The sequence below is a fragment of the Cydia strobilella genome, chromosome 12 (assembly GCF_947568885.1).
Source record: "Cydia strobilella chromosome 12, ilCydStro3.1, whole genome shotgun sequence".
In the NCBI taxonomy this organism is placed as follows: domain Eukaryota; kingdom Metazoa; phylum Arthropoda; class Insecta; order Lepidoptera; family Tortricidae; genus Cydia; species Cydia strobilella.
Window position 1 is genome coordinate 9276482 of NC_086052.1, and position 21149 is coordinate 9297630.

At 35.3% G+C, this 21149-nt stretch overlaps 1 protein-coding gene across 3 annotated transcripts in view; it reads right to left on the reverse strand.

The window, feature by feature from the left end:
* The window catches only part of LOC134746083 (protein spinster), a 39029-nt gene extending 18671 nt beyond the window's left edge, over positions 1–20358 (reverse strand). For 2 of the 3 annotated variants that reach the window (XM_063680319.1, XM_063680318.1), the window contains exon 1: positions 19862–20357. In XM_063680319.1, the coding sequence (XP_063536389.1) occupies positions 19862–20066 (205 nt within the window). In that variant the 5' untranslated portion in view covers positions 20067–20357. Of the gene's footprint in view, positions 1–19861 lie in introns of all 3 variants that reach the window. The other variant, XM_063680320.1, reaches the window with a different exon arrangement.
* Between the last annotated feature and the right edge of the window lie 791 nt (positions 20359–21149).

Sequence of the window (21149 nt, forward strand, 5' to 3'; positions counted from 1 at the left end):
AAAATTTCTTCATTACGTTTCGCTGACTGACACCAAACGTCAACTAATTGAATTGCAGTATTGAAATGAGAGACGCTGCAAGAATGTTATTTTGCTAACAAGCATACGTTCCGCTTGTGGCTTGATAGCAAGGGGAAACTGTAGCCTATAGACAGAAGATTAGTCCAGAGGCGTAGCACAGTTCGTAGGCAAAGTTAAGCTATATTTGTCCCCGTCAGCGTCACACATATTTCTTCGAATCTATCCGTTGGCACATATCCATTACTTTTTAACCGCCTTCAAAAAAAAGGAGGTTCTCAGTTTGACCCGTATGTATGTATGTATGTATGTATGTTTGTTCGCGATTATCTCGCGTTTGGCTGAACCGATTTTGATGCGGTTTTCAGAAAAGTGTTTGTTACATTCTTTACAGTAACTAACCGACTTAAACGAAAAACGAAAGCAGCCATGCATTCAAATCTTAACGTGAATTTAATGCTCACTTAACTCGCTAAATAATAGTTTCGTATTGGGTTGGTAAATTAAATGTGTAAAAAAACATCGGCATAGGGTCAATACTTTCAGAAGCTTCCTGTCGGAATAACCCGTCGAATATACTTAATAGGTAAAACGTTATTATATTCCTGTAGGTAGGTATCTACTACGTACGGGTAATATTTAATAACGTATCCTGATACAGTAGGTAACTACCTACTGTCCTATACATACACAATAAGTAAAAAAGGCAATACATTTAGTTAATTGAACAGACTATAAAGAAAAATATACAGCTGAATTATGTTGAACTCAACTCAACCCATTCAGGCAGAAAGCTATATTCGTTCAAAATAAAAATAAAAAACAAACTAAAACACTCGCCACTCGCTGACAACACACTTTTATTAAAAGTTTTATTATTATAGCCCTCTCAACAGACTTCCGGACTTCGTTTCTTAAAAGGTTATAAAAAACTTTACTAGTCGCTAGTTCTTTCAACTTTCCTTTTCAGTTCAAAATTTTACAGTGAACATTTTGTTAAATATGTTCAGTTCAGATTCAGACAATCATTGCGAAACCCATAATTTGTAAATTATAACTCTCTGATGGTCTGATGAGATGTTATATTTGAATGTTACACGTAAATACATAACTGCACGTCTAGTCACTTTTTTTGGAAAATGAGATTTTAATCTCAAAATTTAGAGCCCTCAATGAACTATTAAATAGTTACAACTTCTGTTACCGCTGCAATTATAAATATACTTTAATAGTCATACTTGTTATGGCCATTTTTTGCCCGGATGCTGCACTTCATGATAAAAGCAAGCCGCTTTGCACAGTGATAGAAGGGACCAAACTGAGTGATTTGACCCGCAGCAGCGCAAGTTTCACCCCTTAGGAACAGAGATGGCGCCACTTCTTTAAAAAATATTTCAAAAAATTCTACAAGCTAAACCAATGAACCGATTTAAATGTTTAATATCTCAAATGAAAGCTTATTATATACGTTACTTTTAAAAAAATACTCAAAAAAATATACTGAATACTTTTGACAAAAAACGGCATCTTAAGTTTTTTTTTTACTCGATTCATAGTTTTTACTTAATTTCTCAAAAAAATGTATGGAACATGAATAGTTTAATACATGTGCATATTACTGAATAAACAACAAGTATTATACAAAAAACTCGACACCGATACCTCTCATACTTTACGAAATATGAAAGTTTGAATGTGAGTGTAAATTTCTTCAAAATATATTTCAAAAATATCTACAAGCTAAACTATTTGACCGATTTTAATGTTTAATATCTAAAATAAAAGCTCATTATATACATTACTTATAAAAAAATACTCAAAAACCATATACTAAATACTTTAGGCAAAAAAGGCATCTTAAGTTTTTTTTTCTTACTCGTTGATAGTTTTTACTTGATTTCTTAAAAAAAAATTATGGAACATGAATAGTTTAATACATGTATATATTACTGCATAAATAACAAGTATTATAAAAAAAACCCGACACCGATACCTTTTATTCTTCACGAAATATTTAAGTTCAATTATGCACGCTCTTACAAATAAATTTATTTAATAGAAATCTTCAACCGCAGTAAGTGCACTGAGTTTAATATGAAATGTGTCATATGAAAAGAAATCACCCAATTTATTTTAATAAATAAAAAATAAATAAATAAAAACTGAATAAAGTTTTTTCCTGGTGCTGAATTACAAAAAAATATAACAAAATAGAAATTATTTTTATTTAAAGTGACTACATTTGTAAACAAAAAACTTAAATGTCCTCTTCGGTAGATGTAGAACTGAAAAAGAAAAGTCGTTTTGAAGCACTCGTACCATTTCAATACTACAAAATCACCGATCATACATGAACTGGTTGCTGTAGATTACTGTTGAATTATATTTGTGCCTAGCTGATTACGATTAAACCTATAATTTTGTGCCAGACCTATAATCAGTGGTCAGCATGCAAAATAACCCTGGATTGAGAACAACATTAACTTACTTTTGATTTGTACAGCCACCTTTGCATGATTTACACTGGGCTGTGCATGGTAAGCTGACGCGACGACACCCACAACGCATAGTTTCGCAGCCAGATTTGCAGCCACAATGGTCCAAGAGGCTTCATTCCGACCAAATCGCTGTAACTGTTGACCATTCTGGAGTTCAACTCTCTTTTTCCTTAGTCCATGCCTAAGAAGATGTACATGGTATGGAAACTTCTGGTTCCAGAGGAGCGTTTCCCCATATATGGGGATATATATATACTGCCGCTGCTGCGGGTCAAATCGCTCAATTTGGTCCCTACTATCACTGTGCAAAGCGGCTTGCTTTTATCATAAAGTGCAGCATTTTGTTCATAACAAGTATGACTATAACTTCTTTTTTTATCACTTTAAAAAAACCTATTACCTACACGAAAATAATATGGTTAACTACATCGTTCCTTTTAAACCGCGATAACTCTAAATTTTGTCACAGTGACTAGACATGTTCATACAGCCTTCATTTAGTCTTGGCTTGCAGAAGTATATGTACTTATACATATTTTTTTGTTTCCTGTTTTACTTACGGGCGGCCTATTTAAGAGACGAGCTCTTTCTAATAAGTTAGAATCAAATGTAATCAGTTTGAAAAATGGCGGGATTGGCCGAAAGTGGTTCGGCGTCGTCTAGACGATGGTGTTATCAAAGGAAGGCGCCGTCTGGATGCAAAAACTCCCATGGGGTGAATGTTGCAACCAACGCCCTTTCTATGGGGAAAGTTACCGACGCTAATGTAATTAACATTTATTGATTTAGTTCATTTGGGACACCAGGACCGGTGTCTAGTGTTTTCCATGAATCGATCGATAGTTCTGAAATATTCTAATTCTAAAATTGTATTTGTATAAAATTTCGAACCATTCCGAATGGTTATAGCTACACATAATATTACTATTTAAACAATCCACATTTATCGAATTTGTTATTTTTCATTAGGTACTGAAATATAAAATATAAAATTCATAGTTGTAATAAATGACTTGCAACACTTAATTCTTCGAAATTTTATCAATGGACTTGCATAAGTAGCATTCGTGGGAATCTTATTAAGCAATTCAAGTGCATAATCTATTTCCATATCTTGTTTCGCTGAACAGATTGCGACTTCGAAACGTATATGTAATAGGTACTACAAACAATCGGCGTTTGCTGATGAGGCGATCTTCATTTGATCAAGTGTACATATCATTTATACATACTTAGTCTGAAGTCATTTAAGTCATTGATAGCAACCAGAGACCTTCATGTTGAGTATGTACACACAGTTTGTACAACACCATTTAAATACATGCATACAAGCATGTCGATAATTAGGTAGCTACTGCAAACAGTGCAAACTTTCACCGCTTCTTGATATGTGGGTATACTGCAATAGATGCAATAAATTGTAACATGGCTTGTTTTCCTAGTTGCCATTAGTCAAGGAAACATTACGGTGCCAAAAAAGTAGAGTTTGTCACTTAAAAGGTACATTCTGTTCATTTGCTTACGTATCTCAGTATTTTCAGCGACTTTATAGCGACTGCTGATTAACAGGTTGATGCGAAACGTACCCAATTAAATCTTAGGAGTCTTTTTATGTCCGATGTTCCTACATTATAAATACATTTTAATAAAATATATCAGTTTTGAAAAAATAATTACCTAGAGCGAATTTAACCCTTGACAAACCGCATGAACCGCCCGATAACCACAGCCGTACATTACCCTGATGCGGGTCTAGATTATATCACTAAGCAAAACAAACCCTACAATCTCTTCGAGCGCTGTTTAATGTAACACGTTAATATATACACGTTAGTAGTTTAACTTTACACAAAAACCGGTTCAAATGTTATCTTATTTTTTACCACGTTGCTGAGTGCAAAATTGCTGTGTGAATTTGTAAGGTTACCACAACATTTATTTAAGAGTCCTGTTTCCAGTAGATTACCATTAAGTACGGGTAAGTAGGAATAACCCTGTATGTAGGTCGTTGCCGTCGTTGGTAGACTTTGGTACTATAGTATACCTATAGCGTCGGTGGTCGGTGGGCATTCTAAAAGGTTAATAACATACTACTGCTCGGCCATTGTCGTCCATTCAAGCTATAATTATTTAATTATGTTGGTATTATGCAACTAAGTAGTTAAATATGCACACAAAAGCAACGAGAATTAATTACCTTTGAATACAAATAAAAGTTCCGAATTGTATCATCGATATTTTAGGTCATCTGTTCACTAACCTCACTTTTCCGCCCCTTTGAACTTAAAGACTGTGGAAACCAGTGGCCACGCTATTACGGAGTTTTATTAACACTCGAATTGATGTAAATGTTTATTTTACTATCCAGACAAAAAAAGTACTACAGATGTATGAAACCCTTATTATAGCTACGTCTTTTTTCGTTTGGGCAGCAATTTTATAGAGTATTCTTACGAACTGTTAACTTAAGGTTACTTCAGAATGGACACCGTTATGTCGCAATGTTAACTTCTTATCTTATTGATAATTGCGTTAACTTTCCAATAACACTTGCAGACGGTAAATATTGAATATGACCAGGTTGCGATATTATGTCAACGAGGAATGCCAGTGTTGAAGTGAAGTGACCCGTTGCTTTCTGAATTTCTGAAGAAGCCGTATCAAATTACAGAAAACCAAAAATCAATGCTCATCGAAAGGTACGAGTAGGTAAGTAAGTATGTGATGGTTGCACCCACCAGTCCCACTGGGTGGTGGGACTCCCACCACCCACGCGTCGACTTACTAATTCGAATTAACATTCTGTGGTTCGACGTTATTGGATTACATGCATTTCTAAGCGACAATCTTTCATTGTTTAGTTTGTAAACTACAAATATCCGCTACTATTGTATCATTATTGCCAAGAACAGAAGTAGCGCTTCCATTTAATTTCTTATAATGTAAAACGCCTTCCGATACTGATGGCCTTCGCATAAATTGCGAACAAAAAACAACACGCTTAAATGACCATCGGTAAACTTATCGCGTTGACAGTCTACAAATAGTCAATAACACCTCTAAGAACGAAACCAATCAAGTCTTTTCGCCCTAACTGGTCCCAAAATAAATGTCAACTATATTGCCATTACTTAAGCAAGGACACTCGTTTTACTAAGTGGCTATGGTCATTAATAACCGACCAATGCACATGCAGCTGGGTCCAGCCAAATGTGCGCCCGTGCCCGCGCAATGCATTTGTCGTTTAACAATGATAAATAGCCAAACGAGACGGACATTATTGCCCCTTTCAGTGTCATATCTAATGCTACAATTAAACCAATTATTAGTCAATATAGACACGCTTGACCAGACCTTAATATCATACAATATACGGGTTTGATACGGATCGATAATTATTCCCACTACTTCATTTGTACAAAGTTACAAACATACATCCCCACACCTATTGACACAATGCACACACTTATTTGATTCTTTTCTATATAAAAACTATTTCAGGAAGTCTTAACTATAACTCGAACATTCAAAATTAATTTAAACGGGTTACTCACTCGACATGTTTCGATCCAATATTCGACTTTATAACACGTGAGTAACCCGTTTAAAATATATTTCAGGAACTCAAGTTATTTAAATCTAGATCGGTTCAACGCCTAAGCGTTATAAATTAATAAACAAATAAACAGTTATACATTTTTGCATTAAAAATAAAATAGAGTTCATTATATAGGTATCTCACATCGCCATTACATGGTATGTTGGCCTCCGTAAAGATTTACTAACAACTGATCGGAATTTGGAAGTAAATTAATCGTAATCGTAACAAACATAATTGAGTATTACGAGTTTAATGAATCATAAACTTCCTTTATTACCGCACCAACGTGTTGGCATCTAGTATAGAATCAGTGACAAAAATACATAAGAATTGATTGCATTCAAATACTCCAACGAATTGGATTTTATGTCAACAGGTTGTATAATACATATAGGCGTGTATTGTATACTGTCTCAAGAATCCCATTCAACTTTCTTTTGTTATAAAAACCTTCGCGCTCACAATGGATGGACGTGTGAATCAAATGTTTTGACTTTATACTTACTTCGGACGTCGGACGTGAACTTTGACGCATTACAGCATTGCAATTTAAATTTACTAAGAAAAGAAAAGCGTGTTGTAATGTGGTAATTATCATATCATCTAGTCATCTACCTACGTGTTTAGTTATCATAGTATTAACTTTATAATATTAGGTCCTTACCTATGAAATTGGCGTTTTGTATATGGAGAATTTTATGAAAACTGTGATTTTCATACATTGAATTTTGCGGATTATTCAGCAATGTCAAATTCAAACCAAACAAAATTATGTTAGGAATATTGAAAACTTTTAAGCTACGTTACACATATCTTAATTACTTAAAAATGGTTAGCATCATAAAACTATAGGTAATTGAAACACTTGAACCGGCAGCACATGAAAAGGGTGGTTTTCAAGCTTTAATTTGAATAACTAAATAAAAACTAAAAACCTATTATTTGTATCTAAAACCTTTGTAACATTAGTCTACTATTGAAATTGAAATATAATTAGGAAGTTGCAATTGAAATGAATAAATTACGTACAAAATAATATGTGTGAAAAAAAAACGCTAATTTCATAGGTAAGGGCCTAATATTATATGTCACATATTACCTAGTGTTTAATGCTTATAAATCTGCTTATTTCGTTACCTGATTATTTTGTCAAAAGTACCATGACTTCAGATTGAATGTAATAATTTGATTTGTTCAGTTTAAGTATGATAGATAATTAGATAATCACATATAATAGCGGATGTGCATAATTCATTAAACGAGCAATTCATTACCTAATTCAAATTTCTGATTCATTTTTCGATAACAGTAATGACTAATAATTGCATTGAAATTTTAGGGCGAAAAATCTATACAATAGGTTTCAAAATTGGGAGACTTAATTTTTAAGCGTTCTCGTGCAGAAATAATTAATCGGCTTATTATATTTGTATAAACACATTTTGTATATGTATAGATCTGACGTAACCTTTCGTAGGCAAATCTTTGGCAATCATTAATTACACATTTGAAATCAGTACTTGAAGATAATAATCTCCGCCGTGCAGACCTAATTAGCCTCAACTGGCTCAAGTGCACTCGAGAGCATTCGGTGCACGAGACCGGAATACACAGCTGTAATGCATCAGATCAAAGAGCCACTGTTACCGGCCGCAAGTAAAAGTCCCTTTCATTTATGTACAGTCGGATCTAGTACTCGTACACTTTAGTAGGTATTTTTTAAACATACTACGATTCTTTTAAGCTTATATGTATTTATCAATATTTGCTACTTTGTTTGCTGGATTGCTGGTTACTACTGGTAATAAGTACCGTGATTTTTTTTCAACATTTCCTAGCCTTACAGCACTGACGGGGTCCGTGAAAATCGAAATTTCGTTGTCTGCCTCTCTTCACTCTTGCATATTGGAGTTATCTATTTCGATATTCTATGTTGGCGGTAGGTCCTCTGCTCTGATAGACTCGCTGTATTTTAAAACAATTTTTTTTTGTTTGGCTTATAGGCAATAGGCAACGTTGACCATGTTTACGGCACTACGAAAGTTTTACTAAGAATTTTATGGTAAGCTGTTAATTACCTAATCACCTATATTATATCAGTCTAATCTTAACGATATCTAGCATTTCACACGCGTTCTTTTTGTATAGACATCACGAATCGCGAACTATTTATCAGTTTATCATGCACATTTTTGCACACCTGTTTTTTCTACTTCACATTAAGCAGCGTAAAGTGTTATTATTTAATGTATACTGTGACTAATTATCAATTGCAATTTGCAACAATGCACTGACCGTCATTAAATCATTTCTAAGTATCGTTAACGGTGTCTTTATCACATGACATGTCTAGTAGATCTAAAGTGGACGATTGTATTTAAAACTGACATACGACACGATAAGATAACTAATTATTTACGTTTCGGGGGACATTGCTTAAATATCTTGCTACGCTCAGGATTCCACGTTAGAAAATTAAGAACCTGTAACTACACACTTAAAAGATTTTGAAAGTGTTTAACACATATGTTTATGTATTTTTACACACTACCTGTTATTATTTAAGTTAATCTACGGTACCTTTTATTTGTTGTTAAAATGACCAATTGTAGGTTGCATTTCTGTTATTAAACCATATTTAAGTATCATCACGAAAACCTTTATCACTTGACATGTCTAGTACGTCCATGCCGTAAGTGGACGCATGTTTTTAAAAGCACAGACCACCAACGTCCAGTCAAATGCTCAAGTCGATGTTTATTTTTAAGATAACATTTAATTGAAGTGCCTTGGGAAACCGCCCGAAAACTTCATTGTATCGGGTCTATGGGGACACCTGATATGAAGGGATTCAAAGGATTCAACGTGGCAGTGTAATGCTGGGGAGTGATTCCGATCGCTTACTAAACGCAGTTATTAATGTTATATTAAGTGAAGCAGAATACTTGAGCTCTCCCATCACATACACTTGTTACGACCTCGAAGGTCAGAACGCTGGACTTGCCTGCGCTCGGTAAGCAATATTAATACGGCCAGAACAGTGAACACATAAAATAAATCCTGTTGGAACGAGCGCAACGTAAGCTCATAAATTTGATCTGATCCTATTTGATCCCTTCATATGATGCATGTGAGCGTCCCGATTAATATTAAAGCCTGGGCTTTATTTTTAGTAAAACCAATATAATTGTGGTCTTCAATTACGTATAGTTGTTAGGAATTTAGAGATCCAAGTATGTAATACTAAGGCGAGTGGTCCATTAGAGATTGAAATAAAATAACACTGCACGCACATTAGGAGAGAAGGATGTATATGAAATATATGAATATTAATGTTCGACGCTAATTATTAATCTTATAGATTTATAAACCGTTTTTAATCGGTTTAAAAACAAACAAAACGAACATTCTTTCACATTATTTATTGCTTTCAAGGCACAAAAAACAATGGCATTTAAGAAGTCTGTGTTTTATATATTTTTCACTTGTCAGGCATTTTAACCTTTTACATTATTACTTATGCCACATTTATGCCACTGGGGAGTCGTAAAAGCATAGAAAGGATAACATTTTATGTTATTCGATTATTCAACATAAATAAGCAAAATAGTTTACGAGTTACAAAACAACTTCAAGGGCCATATATTTGATATCTTTTATGACATCTTATGACACGGCGAAACATAAGCAACGTACTTTGTCAAGTAGCAATGTCACCGAAAACAGTAAAATTTTGTCATCCGAAATTAGGGAATGCTCCCGGTACGGTACTTGGTTTTGTATGGTGAGAACCGGGAATTCATGGCTCCGCTTCGGGGCTGTTTTTGTATGGAAAACCAGTACCGGAAGCACACCCTATCCGAAAAGCACCAAGAAAAGTTTAAGTAGTAAGTAAATCACGTGGAATATACGAGAGGTAGTTTAGTGCATACAAGTAATTTCTAAAAGTATCTTGTCATTTGGACCAGCTGTGCCTAAGGGTTGGCTAGATAGTGTGAATTGATTTTAATTTTAACAATATGAATAAATAAATAAACAAAAAGGCGAGGCGAGGTCACTAACTGTCAAAAATAATGTGGAACAACCCCACGTATTCAGGCGATAAAAAGCTTCATAACCGACACCCCAAGTTTCACCGCAGTACCCCTCACTGGGCAATGCTAGCATAAGCTCTCCCATATTTTATTCATTAGACGGACACCCGGGCCCCGGCCCCGCAGTAACTTACGGAACAAATGGGGACAACCCTTTTTATTACACACGGTATAAGCTGTATCAATAGCCATTTAGAAAACATGACATTTTTTTAAGCTTATTGTAGTATAAGTTTTAGATAAAATTGATTTGAAAGACTAAATTAAATAGTAGGTACAAAGAAAAAAAAACCGGCCAAGTGCGAGTCGGACTCGCGTTCCAAGGGTTCCGTACATTACACAATTTAAACAATGTATTTTTTATGTGAAACGTGCGTGAAATGTCTTTAAAAAACCCGTAGGGGTTGGATCAAAAACTAAATAATTAAGTCCAACTCACGCTTGACTGCACATTTCTAATAGGTTTTCCTGTGATCTATAGGTAAAGGTCTATTTTGTGTATTTTTTTTCAAAATTTTAGACCCAGTAGTTTCGGAGATAAAGGGGGGGAATGTTAATTTTTTACCTATTTTCTTAAATAACTTCTAAACTGTTTATCCTAAAATTAAAATAAAATATATATTTGAGATTCTCACAATGCGCTCTTTCATTTGATATGTAACACGATAGTTTGAAAACCTTTATTTTTTAATTTTCTCATTTACCCCTCAAAAGTGGCCCCCATGTCTAAAATTAATTTGTTTACGTTACATGTCCGTCTTTGGGTCACAAACTTACATATACCAAATTTGAACTTAATTGGTCCAGTAGTTTCGGAGAAAAAAGGATGTGACAGACGGAGAAACAGACAGACAGACGCACGAGTGATCCTATAAGGGTTCCGTTTTTTCCTTTAGAGGTACGGAACCCTAAAAAATGAATGACTCGCATACAATCATAATGTTTCTAAAGAAATTTAACGAATAATATTAAGGGTAAATCAATTATTGAAATGTCTCTTTCTACTTTAAAGTAGTTATGATTATGACCGTCACAGGCTCACGGGCAAAGTAGGTATATATTTACTTTTAGTTTTATTCGTAGAAAATCCATTTTTATGCATGAATAGAAATACTTCAAGGCTACCTACAGTACCTACGCAATTAGAATAGAGCAAATAGGCTGGTCATTAACGACATTAACACTAAGGACGTTGCATATATTAGAACATATAATAGGAATTACGAAACATGGTTGATTTTTAGGGTTCCGTACCCAAAGGGTAGAAATGGGACCCTATTACTAGTCTGTCTGTCTGTCTGTCCGTCTGTCACCAGGCTGTATCTCATGAATCACGGGATAGCTAGACAGTTGAAATTTTCACAGATAATGTATTTCTGTTAGCACTATAACAACAAATACTAAAAACAGAATAACATAAATATTTAAGTGGGGCTCATACAACAAACGTGATTTTTTTGCGTTATGGTACGGAACACTACGTGCGCGAGTCCGACTCGCACTTGGCCGGATTTTATAACAAAGCAAATGTAGGCAATTTAACAAACATACCCCAGCAACAGCATATTATACTAATTATTATAAAAGTCCAGAGTCCTGAAATTCTTACATAATAATAAGATGCAAATGACAGAACTGCGATGAGAAATCTTCTTTAACGACCAATGGCAAGAATATATTTTAGCTGAAAATATCGCAAACAGTCACCAAACGAATAACCCAATACTGCAACTAATTACCCAACAAGTATTGCTTTTGAACCGATTAGAAACAATTGAACGCAATTGTGAGTCTTGAACCTACGCCTATACCTGACCTAAGGCGCTCATTAACATACATTAATATTTAAGTTAATGTTTAACAAGCAAGGAATAGGTTTTTTGTTGCCCGACATTCCATTCTTAAATAGTTATTCATAGCAACAGTATCTTCTACTGACATTAAGCTAAATAGAACACTCTTTTGCGCCTACTCCTAACGTCAACTTCGTGACTAATAAAAATACTTGAAAATGAAAATCAGTTAACAAGGCTGTGATGTTTGGCCTTCAATAAAATACCACTAATATGTCGTTCACCTGACTTCGGAATTAGCACATTTGGCTTTCGTATAAATCGCAGTACCTAAACGCGATATCTGTTTAAATATGATGAGATTTTGGCGACGCGTGTTGCTAATGATTTGTGTTGTAACCTGAGATGGATGAGTTCCCTATAAGATGACGAAGCTTGTGCTGTGGATCTCATTAGTATGCTACATATTTTTGATTGAATTTATTATTTAAATATGTCTGTGGTCCCTTCATATGGAGACCAGACCTCCATCATGGTCCAAAGATACGTTTTGTCACGTCACGTAAGGTGACTAAGCGTATTGTAAAGTGCATCACAATAAGGCCCAAATCGTTTGAATCACAAGTATCAAAACTACATTGTTGTTTAGGGTGCATGCTGGTTCAAATACAAGTCTAAGAACTAAGAAATAAGTAAATAGGTACATACGTTTTTTTGTTACGGCAGAAAACAACTATGATTAAGAATGTTGTTAATATTCTAGCAGCGATAAATACTATAAGCATTTCAACGTTGAGTTTAAATCCTCAATTGCAATTTAGTCATATTATGTTGGACTTAGCATATTTCTAATTTAGTAATAACACTAATAACCCACGTACAGCTGACTGTGATGCTGATATCAAATAGGTAGTGGCGGCTAAAGTGACCAAATCTATCTATCGTACCATCCTTATTTGTTAGGTAAGAACCTACGATATCGGCCATCTCTATCTAGTTGATACTGACTGTACTTTCTCTGAATCGACAAATAACACAACTCATGATGAACATGACCAGTTGCCGGGAAATAGCACAAAAAGGAAAGCAACAGCGTCATTGGTGACGTCACAGACGCAAAATAAATGGCCAGTCAGTTGAAGGGCGACTAGACTTGGCCAGACGGACTGGCGCACCAAATGCACCAATGCAACTGGATATCATAAAAAGTGACGTCACAACTGTGACTCACCACTCGCTGAGCATGACATAGTACGATAACTAGATTGCGTAGATAGTATTTATGTTATAGTTTGTCAAAGGACCATTCCTTTATGATGTGTATGGCCTGTATGGGGACATGGAAAGTGTTAAATACACGTATTTAACTAGAAAAGCAAATACTAGGACAATGAGCGGAAGACGCTGCTTAAACCACTTTCTTTGAAGAAGCTTAACACATTTAGGTTAGTTGCTCGTATAAACTTTAAACTACTCCCCTTGTGAGAAAACGATTAGTCACAACCATTTACAACATCAGTTAATAAGGCAACAAGGAATAGGATATTAAAATGTCTATTTACTAGTTTAGTTTTTTGTTCTATAGTATTTAATAGGCTCGGTGTTAATGTTAACTGTCATACAAAGGAAGATAAATGGTCAAGGTTAAACGCAGTCACCTATGACGGTTTCAAGTATCAACGTAGGTCAGAAAGATCTTATATTTCATTTTTGTATAATGAAAGTATCTTGTACAGTCAGCTACAATATTTGACAGGAGTATATGTATAGAATATCTGATACCCTCTAAAGTGACATTACTGAAATGGTTAAAAGCGACATACATTTCACATTTCCTTCAAAGTTTGAAACCACGTCAACTCACTGATTCAGCCAATTTTATCGTATCAGTGTAAAACAATGAATAAGATTACAAATGCAAAAAACTCCCTCAATAACCTTATCTTCACCGTCTCTAGCGTTCTTCATTGTCACACCACCTGCCCTAGTATCATTAGTCATATGTCATATCTCCAGTGTTTACATTGTGTTATCCTCAAACAGCTGCGTTCGGCAAATCGAGCTTCTAATTGCTTTAAGATTTTAATCAAGATAAGGGTGGAAACCTGGAAACACTTGTTGAAGCGCCCCTTGGGAAATCAACCCTTGTCACACACTTTATCCCATAAACATCCCGCATGTAATTACGGCTCCTCAAACAGTGTAAACTACCTATCGATGAGGGTTTTTGCCAGCGTATCTAAATGCACAGTTTTTTTATACAGTACAATCTCACTAATCCCGCACTAATGCTGACACAAGAGGGCCGGATTACTGGAAGTTAGAGCAAATCTGCATATTATTCATGTAGTAGAAATACATTTTACTAAAATGCTAAATTAAATGAAAATTATACTGTTATCTGGAACTTAGCCGTTTATAAAGAAATTGAATGGCGAAACTGTAAGCCCACATAGTAAATTAGAACATATAATGATTATTTGTATCCCAGTTTTAGCGCCGGATTACTGTGGGTATACATTCTGATTAACTATAGCTGTACATTTCGTTGGCAATTTCCTAACCTATTTATTTGTGTAGCATAGGGGAAAAACGTCACGCCATAGGATGTTTTTGTTGGTGTACTCGTATTAATAGTTTAGCCTCTTCGTTATTTTTTATTAATTTAGTTTTTTTAAATAAGTAGTGAGCGAAAAAGTGTTGTGAATATTACGATTTTAGCTGTCTTCATAAGTTCATAACTATGTAGTTTTTTTAGGGTTCCGTACCCAAAGGGTAAAAACGGGACCCTATTACTAAGAATCCGCTGTCCGTCTATCTGTCTGTCACCAGGCTGTATCTCATGATCCGTGATAGCTAGTAGACAATTGAAATTTTCACAGATGATGTATTTCTATTGCCGCTATAACAACAAATAATAAAAAGTACGGAACCCTCGGTGCGCGAGTCCGACTCGCACTTGGCCGGTTTTATCTCGGTTGATCTAGTGTGAAAACTACTGAGCCGATTTTGATGTGAATCGATTTCTTAAACATTGTACTTTGTGATGTTTTCAGACAAAAGGTAGGTACTAGCCCCGATGCAAATTAGTTCGTCTAGTTCCACACAACAATTTTGTTTATTCTAATAAATTTTACACATGAAGATAAAATGACCCAGTAATGGGAACCGTAATAGTAATGTTTAATCTAGTTCATTTTGATCGTATAATAATTGCATGAGACTTATTGTTAAAAAACTGTACTTTTCAAAAACGTTCTCCAAATCTTATTGTCCTCTCCTATAGCACTGCTGCATGCATGGACTCGAAACAAAATTGTCAGTACATTGGTAGAGCCGTGTTGCTTTCCCTAGTAATAGCCCTTTTCACATCTGTTATATTCCTAGCCGTAAAAAAATCGTTATTTTTTTCTTTTCTCGTTATTATACGTCGTTATACTTTTCGTTATTCGTGTCTTTGTATTTAGTTATTGGAGAATATTACCATATAAAATTAAACTTCATTAGCATTAAATGTTAGTGATTTTTAAACTTAAACATTGTTTTTGTACAAACGCGAGTACCTCAAAAAATGGTCTGACTAGACGAAAACATATGAATCGGGGCTCGTAGATACTGTAGGCGATTTTCGAAATTCATATCCATGGCCTTATTACATTTTAGAATAAAACTTAAACTACGTACGTACTTACTATTAAGAGATGCCTTTCATTCACCGAGCTATGAGAACATTGAGAACCCACGCACGTGTGAGCGCACCATGGAGATTAGGGTCCTGATTACGTGACGTCGACCTCTCCTCGCCTCTCACACTAAAGCCCTTTAATTGCCATCGTAATAGTTCTCCTTACAAAACCACGCGTTTAGGAATGAATGGTTCTCAAAAATGCGTTTTACGACACCACGGTAATTGAAAGTCAAGTAACAAATTCGTTCGATTACATAAAACGGTTTGTAATGGCCCCCCCTGAGACTATTATATTGTGGGAGGTGCATTTAAAACCTACGTCTATGCAACTTCTCATGTATTATGCTTATTGATTGTACAGGAAAGGTAATAGGGACAGAAATCTAAACGTCATTTTTAATTAGTTGATTTCATTTATGTAGTTGTTCTAAGAGGATTTTTCGCGACATTAGATTGTTATTAAATACTTTTTGAGGTTCCGTACCTCAAAAGGAAAAAACGGCGTCTGCGTCTGTCTGTCCTTCTGTTACAGTCTATTTTCTCCGAATGTGGTCAGGAACTGCGGCATATCGTTGAAATTTTTAACAAACGTTTGCGTTTGTGTATTAAAGCGAAAGGAGGCTATTTTGAAGACAATTAATTTTTGTTGCATAAAAAAGACTATAGTTTTAATTTTTAACTCATTTTGTACTAGTTACGTAAGTACTTAATTAAATAATTAGAAAAACTTTGTCAACGTATTTTTGGGCCATCCTGTAGGTATATCCCATCATGTAAAGGTATAGAAAAATCTTGTATGACAATCTAACAATGAGAGGACTCGATAAAAACATCATTCTCGCTTTTACTGCTGATAGATTTCTTTGAATCTTAAACCGCTTCAATTTAATTTTTTTTATCAATTTACATAAAATGTCCAGCATGAGGCTTGAACGACAAATTTATAGGTTCCAGTTTAATCGATTGTAATGAAAATTGAATTCGTGAGTTACTGGAATATAGCATTTCCATTTACTTACCTATCTATAATAACTATAATCAGGACCTACGCGATAAGTGATAACTATTTAAGTAATTTCATTGTAGCGTAACTAACTATACATACACAATTACTTTGCTTTCAGCTAAAGGTAATAAAAATGTTTTATTCATAAACTATATTGCAGCATACAAAAGGTGAATTTGCTGTTTATATTTAGGCAGTGTCTTTCAACTAACTGCAGGCCAAAGGAAATTGCTTTTAGTAAGTAAGTACCATACTACCACACTCGTATACCTATACTGTACCTACCTACTTTATAAAATTTATAATTATAAAATTAATAATTTTCAGTAAAGTCCACATTTATATCAGTTCTGGTTTACCGTGAACAATGTAGAGGTAGGGACCCAATAAAGAACCTCCAAAAATTAAGTAATGAGGCCTGAAAAGCTGTTTACAATACACAGAGATTAGGTGGCTTAACTTTTTCATCCAGGGTTTTAAAGACCTTATCTGCATGTTACGCAAAATAGGAGCATGCCTTACCTATTTTTAGTAAGTAATTTAGAAAGAGATTAGATTACACATTCTCATCCTAGAATGCTTGAGTCATGAGCTTCGTAAATCTTCGTTAATGAGTATGCTAAGCTAGGATAAGATAACGCAAACGAATATTAAAAAACCAGCGCTTACTCACAGGAATACCACCGAAAAATGCATAGTGAGCAACGCTTCATATCATAATCATTTCGCATCACTAGTGCATTGCGATCTCCGTGGGCCTACCGCACAATCGAATTTTCGTTATCTGCCTCTTTATTGCTCGGATATGCTAGACTTGCTAAAATTACGCAAACGAATACTAGCGCTTACGTCCCGGCCACGACATTGCGCGACTGACTTCGGCTAAGGCGAAAACCATAGGTGGGAACGAAAGGTCCGATCGCTGTCTCGTTCCAACCCATGGTTGTCGCCTTAGCCGAAGCCAGTCGCGCAATGTCATGGCCAGGACGTTATTCACAGGAAAACCACCGAAAAATGCATTGTGCGATGTGCGCAACGCTTTATGATCATTTTGCATCACTAGCAATCTATGAGGGCCTACCGCAAAATCAAATTTTCGTTATCTGCCTTTTTATCGCTCGGATATGCAAGAGCGATAGACAGTTAAATAACGAAATGTCGATTTTCGCAGCCCTCTGAGTGCCTCTGAGTGCCTCTGATTGTGATTATTTACGCACAAGTTGTTACGATCTTCGAGGTCTAGTTGTACTGGTTGGTCTGGTCTGGTCTGTATCTCAGGGTCCAGAAAAAAAAACTAGTAAGGTAGCTGAAGACGTAAGATGATGTAATATCACACAACATCAATTATAAGACACAATAGGAAGATGAAATTAGACGGGACAATTATAGGGCAAAAGTTAAACCGTACGTAGGTTTCACGATGATGCCCACTTGATCATTATAATGTTATTGTGTGTTGTTACCCGTGAACACGATGCATGCATGTAACTGCGTCGAAATATCCCAATATTTCGACGCAGCTCCCGAGCTCGAAAACAATACAAAAGGCAATCACGGTCCATACCCCGGTCAATATAAGTCTAGTAATGTTATTGTGAGAGATAATAAAAGGTTAAAGTAGCATCGGCATTAATAATACTGCATTCGAAAGTAGGTATTTACATGTACAACATACATACCTATACTAGAATATGGTGCAATGGACTTAGCATTAAATAGTTAGGGTATAAAACAGAATTAATAGAATTATGTGTGAAGCCCAGAATACCTGTTATAAAATTTTAATCTCAGCCGCCCAGAAACATAAAATGGTGTCTAAGTGGTATGTTCGATTGTAAGGTGTATATTCTATTTTGAAAAATCAAAAATGCATTTGTATTGGCAAATTTTGATGTCTGGGTGGCTAGAGGATAACATTAGTGTGTAGAAAGCAAATGTTTTACAAAATTGTATACTGACAATAGGTATTATAATTATCATATTTGAATAATCTAGGACTACTCTACGATATTATTGTTCTCATATTTGCTGAAAAGTGTGAAAGATAGAGCTTTTTTTAAGTAATATAAATAATACAGGCTGGCTAAAAAATAAGTGCATTCCCGTTGCCAGGGAGGTTTTTGGATTACACTGAGCATCTTTTACTATGGGACCAACCACGAAATCACGAAAAAAAAATTGGCTGTTTCATACATTTTGGCTGATCCATTTTCCAATGGGAGGGTACATTTTCTTCGCGATTTCGTGGTTGGTCCCATAGTAAAAGATGCTCAGTGTAATATTTTTAGCCACCGTGTATATATTTGTATAGGTAGGCAAATTTTGGTGGAAATTGTACAAACTTTATTATATTTACTATTTTATCATGTAATTCAAAAGGTCACATTTAAAAAAATATTTATGATATGTAAGCACTAAGTATACACAATTAGGTCTCATTTTGTAAAATATATAATAATGTAAAAAATTGTGAAAGTTTAAATAACTTTCGTAGCAGTCATAAAATTTCAAACAGGTGCGGTCAGTAACCAGCACCTGCAGAGAAATGGCTAATTCTTATGCAGCTGCAATGTAGCATGCAATTGTTTAGACATAACTGTCTCAGTGGTTGTGTATTTACAATTATCATAAAATCATAAATTTGATCATAATAATAAATATTCATTTTTGCTTCATTATAGTCAGTGGATAAAAATTGATTTCTAAGTTATTAATTGACATTATACATATCGTAGTGTATTGAAGCTAAAGCAAAGACTTGAAAGAGTACGTAATGCCAGGAAATTAGAAAGAAACAAAAGATTAAGCTAAAACTTGTGACAGAAGGTTTTGCGATAGTGCCGGGTCTTAATGTTTTTCCTAAATATCTCTAAGAAGCTAAAAATTTACTAGTCAAATCCCTCGGCAGTACCATCTACCATAAGGGCACATGGGGCTCGTGTCCAGGGCCCTCTTCCTCAGGGGGCCGTTAAGGGCAGACAGTAAGTGAGCAACCAAGTCCGCAGGGTCGGCCCTGTAGACAGGTTCTAATATAAACCCAATTAGATTTAAAATGGGATTGGCCCTTAATAATGACATTATTAACACGAGTGTTAGAATCACTTCCAAGGCAAAGGCAGGTAAGTGAGGTCCCTAATAAATACATCAATTTTATTGCACTTACCAGCGATGGTAAATCTGTCCATATAGTTGATGAGATTGATGAAGCATAGTATCCCGACCGTCATGTACTCGACAAAGCTGACGTCCCTCAGATTCTCCCGCCTCCTCGCCTGTTTCTCCTGCAGCAGCGCCGTCGCGGAGTCATTGTCCCCGTTACTAACCAGCTGCTGATTAGAAGTATTAGGTGTAATACTACTTTGGTCCATGGTGCTCACTACATACACTCAAGTCCTTTCAGTGATAACGATAACCGCAATCTGATTAGGTAACAGTCAGATCGAGATTTTCAAAAAACTTGCATTCACCAACTTTCACGACTTGCGTTCAGTTAAAATATAGCTAACCACTGAGAATTAGGAATGGTACTGATTAGATATTTACAAAATTAAGACGACTACTAATTGTTATAGTATTCGTAGCATAATTATAACGTAGTTCAAATGTACGTCAGCAACAACTCGTCCCGCCGACGTTCGTGACGAGAATATTTTTTTTTAATCCAAATCCAATCCACGTTTGACTTTGACAGTTGGAGTTTTAATAAGATTGCTAGGAGAAAATATTCGTTTAAGATAATAATATTATGGATGGTATAGAAAGGATCGCAATCTCTAATGGCAGAATGAGGGCTAACGCGTATGAATTTGCCGCTAGGGGCGCTAGTGTAGATGGTGGTCTTTTCCATAGTTCGAAATGTCAAATGTCACTTGTCACTTCAATGACTGACAGCTTTTCTTTAGTCTTTTGGACCACCATCAACAGAGGCGCCAACTGGTGAGCAAAAAAACGATAGCCCTCATTGTTGTAAAAGTGACCGCGTTAAGCTTTAAATAATAGTTCCTAATCTCTCCGGTGGCGCTAGTTAGGCGCTGGGACATAAGCCATATTAAGGCAACAAATAACCCGACCAAATTACGTAGGTTGTTTTTGGTAGTATTTCGGTGTATGGTGGCGCCGCCTAATTACTGTTTTTTGATGGACACTTTTCATACATAGAGATTTGGCTCCTTTATACAGTCTCCATGAATAATATATTATATAGTTTGTCAAGGGACTGTCTCATTTCGGGCGTAGACGGAGAGAGTCATGCTGTCTTTGTCTTGCACTGGTGCTGGCGCCAAGAAGAAGGGGATAAGTGTAGTTTTTTTGTTCTTACTTACTGACAAGATTTGCTTGACCAACTATAATTTTAATCTCATTTTATCTTTAAAACAGAAAGAAGTTGTAATTCAATATCATTATATACTTATTTTTTGCATTTTTGATCAAAGAGAATATAGTTGGTCAAA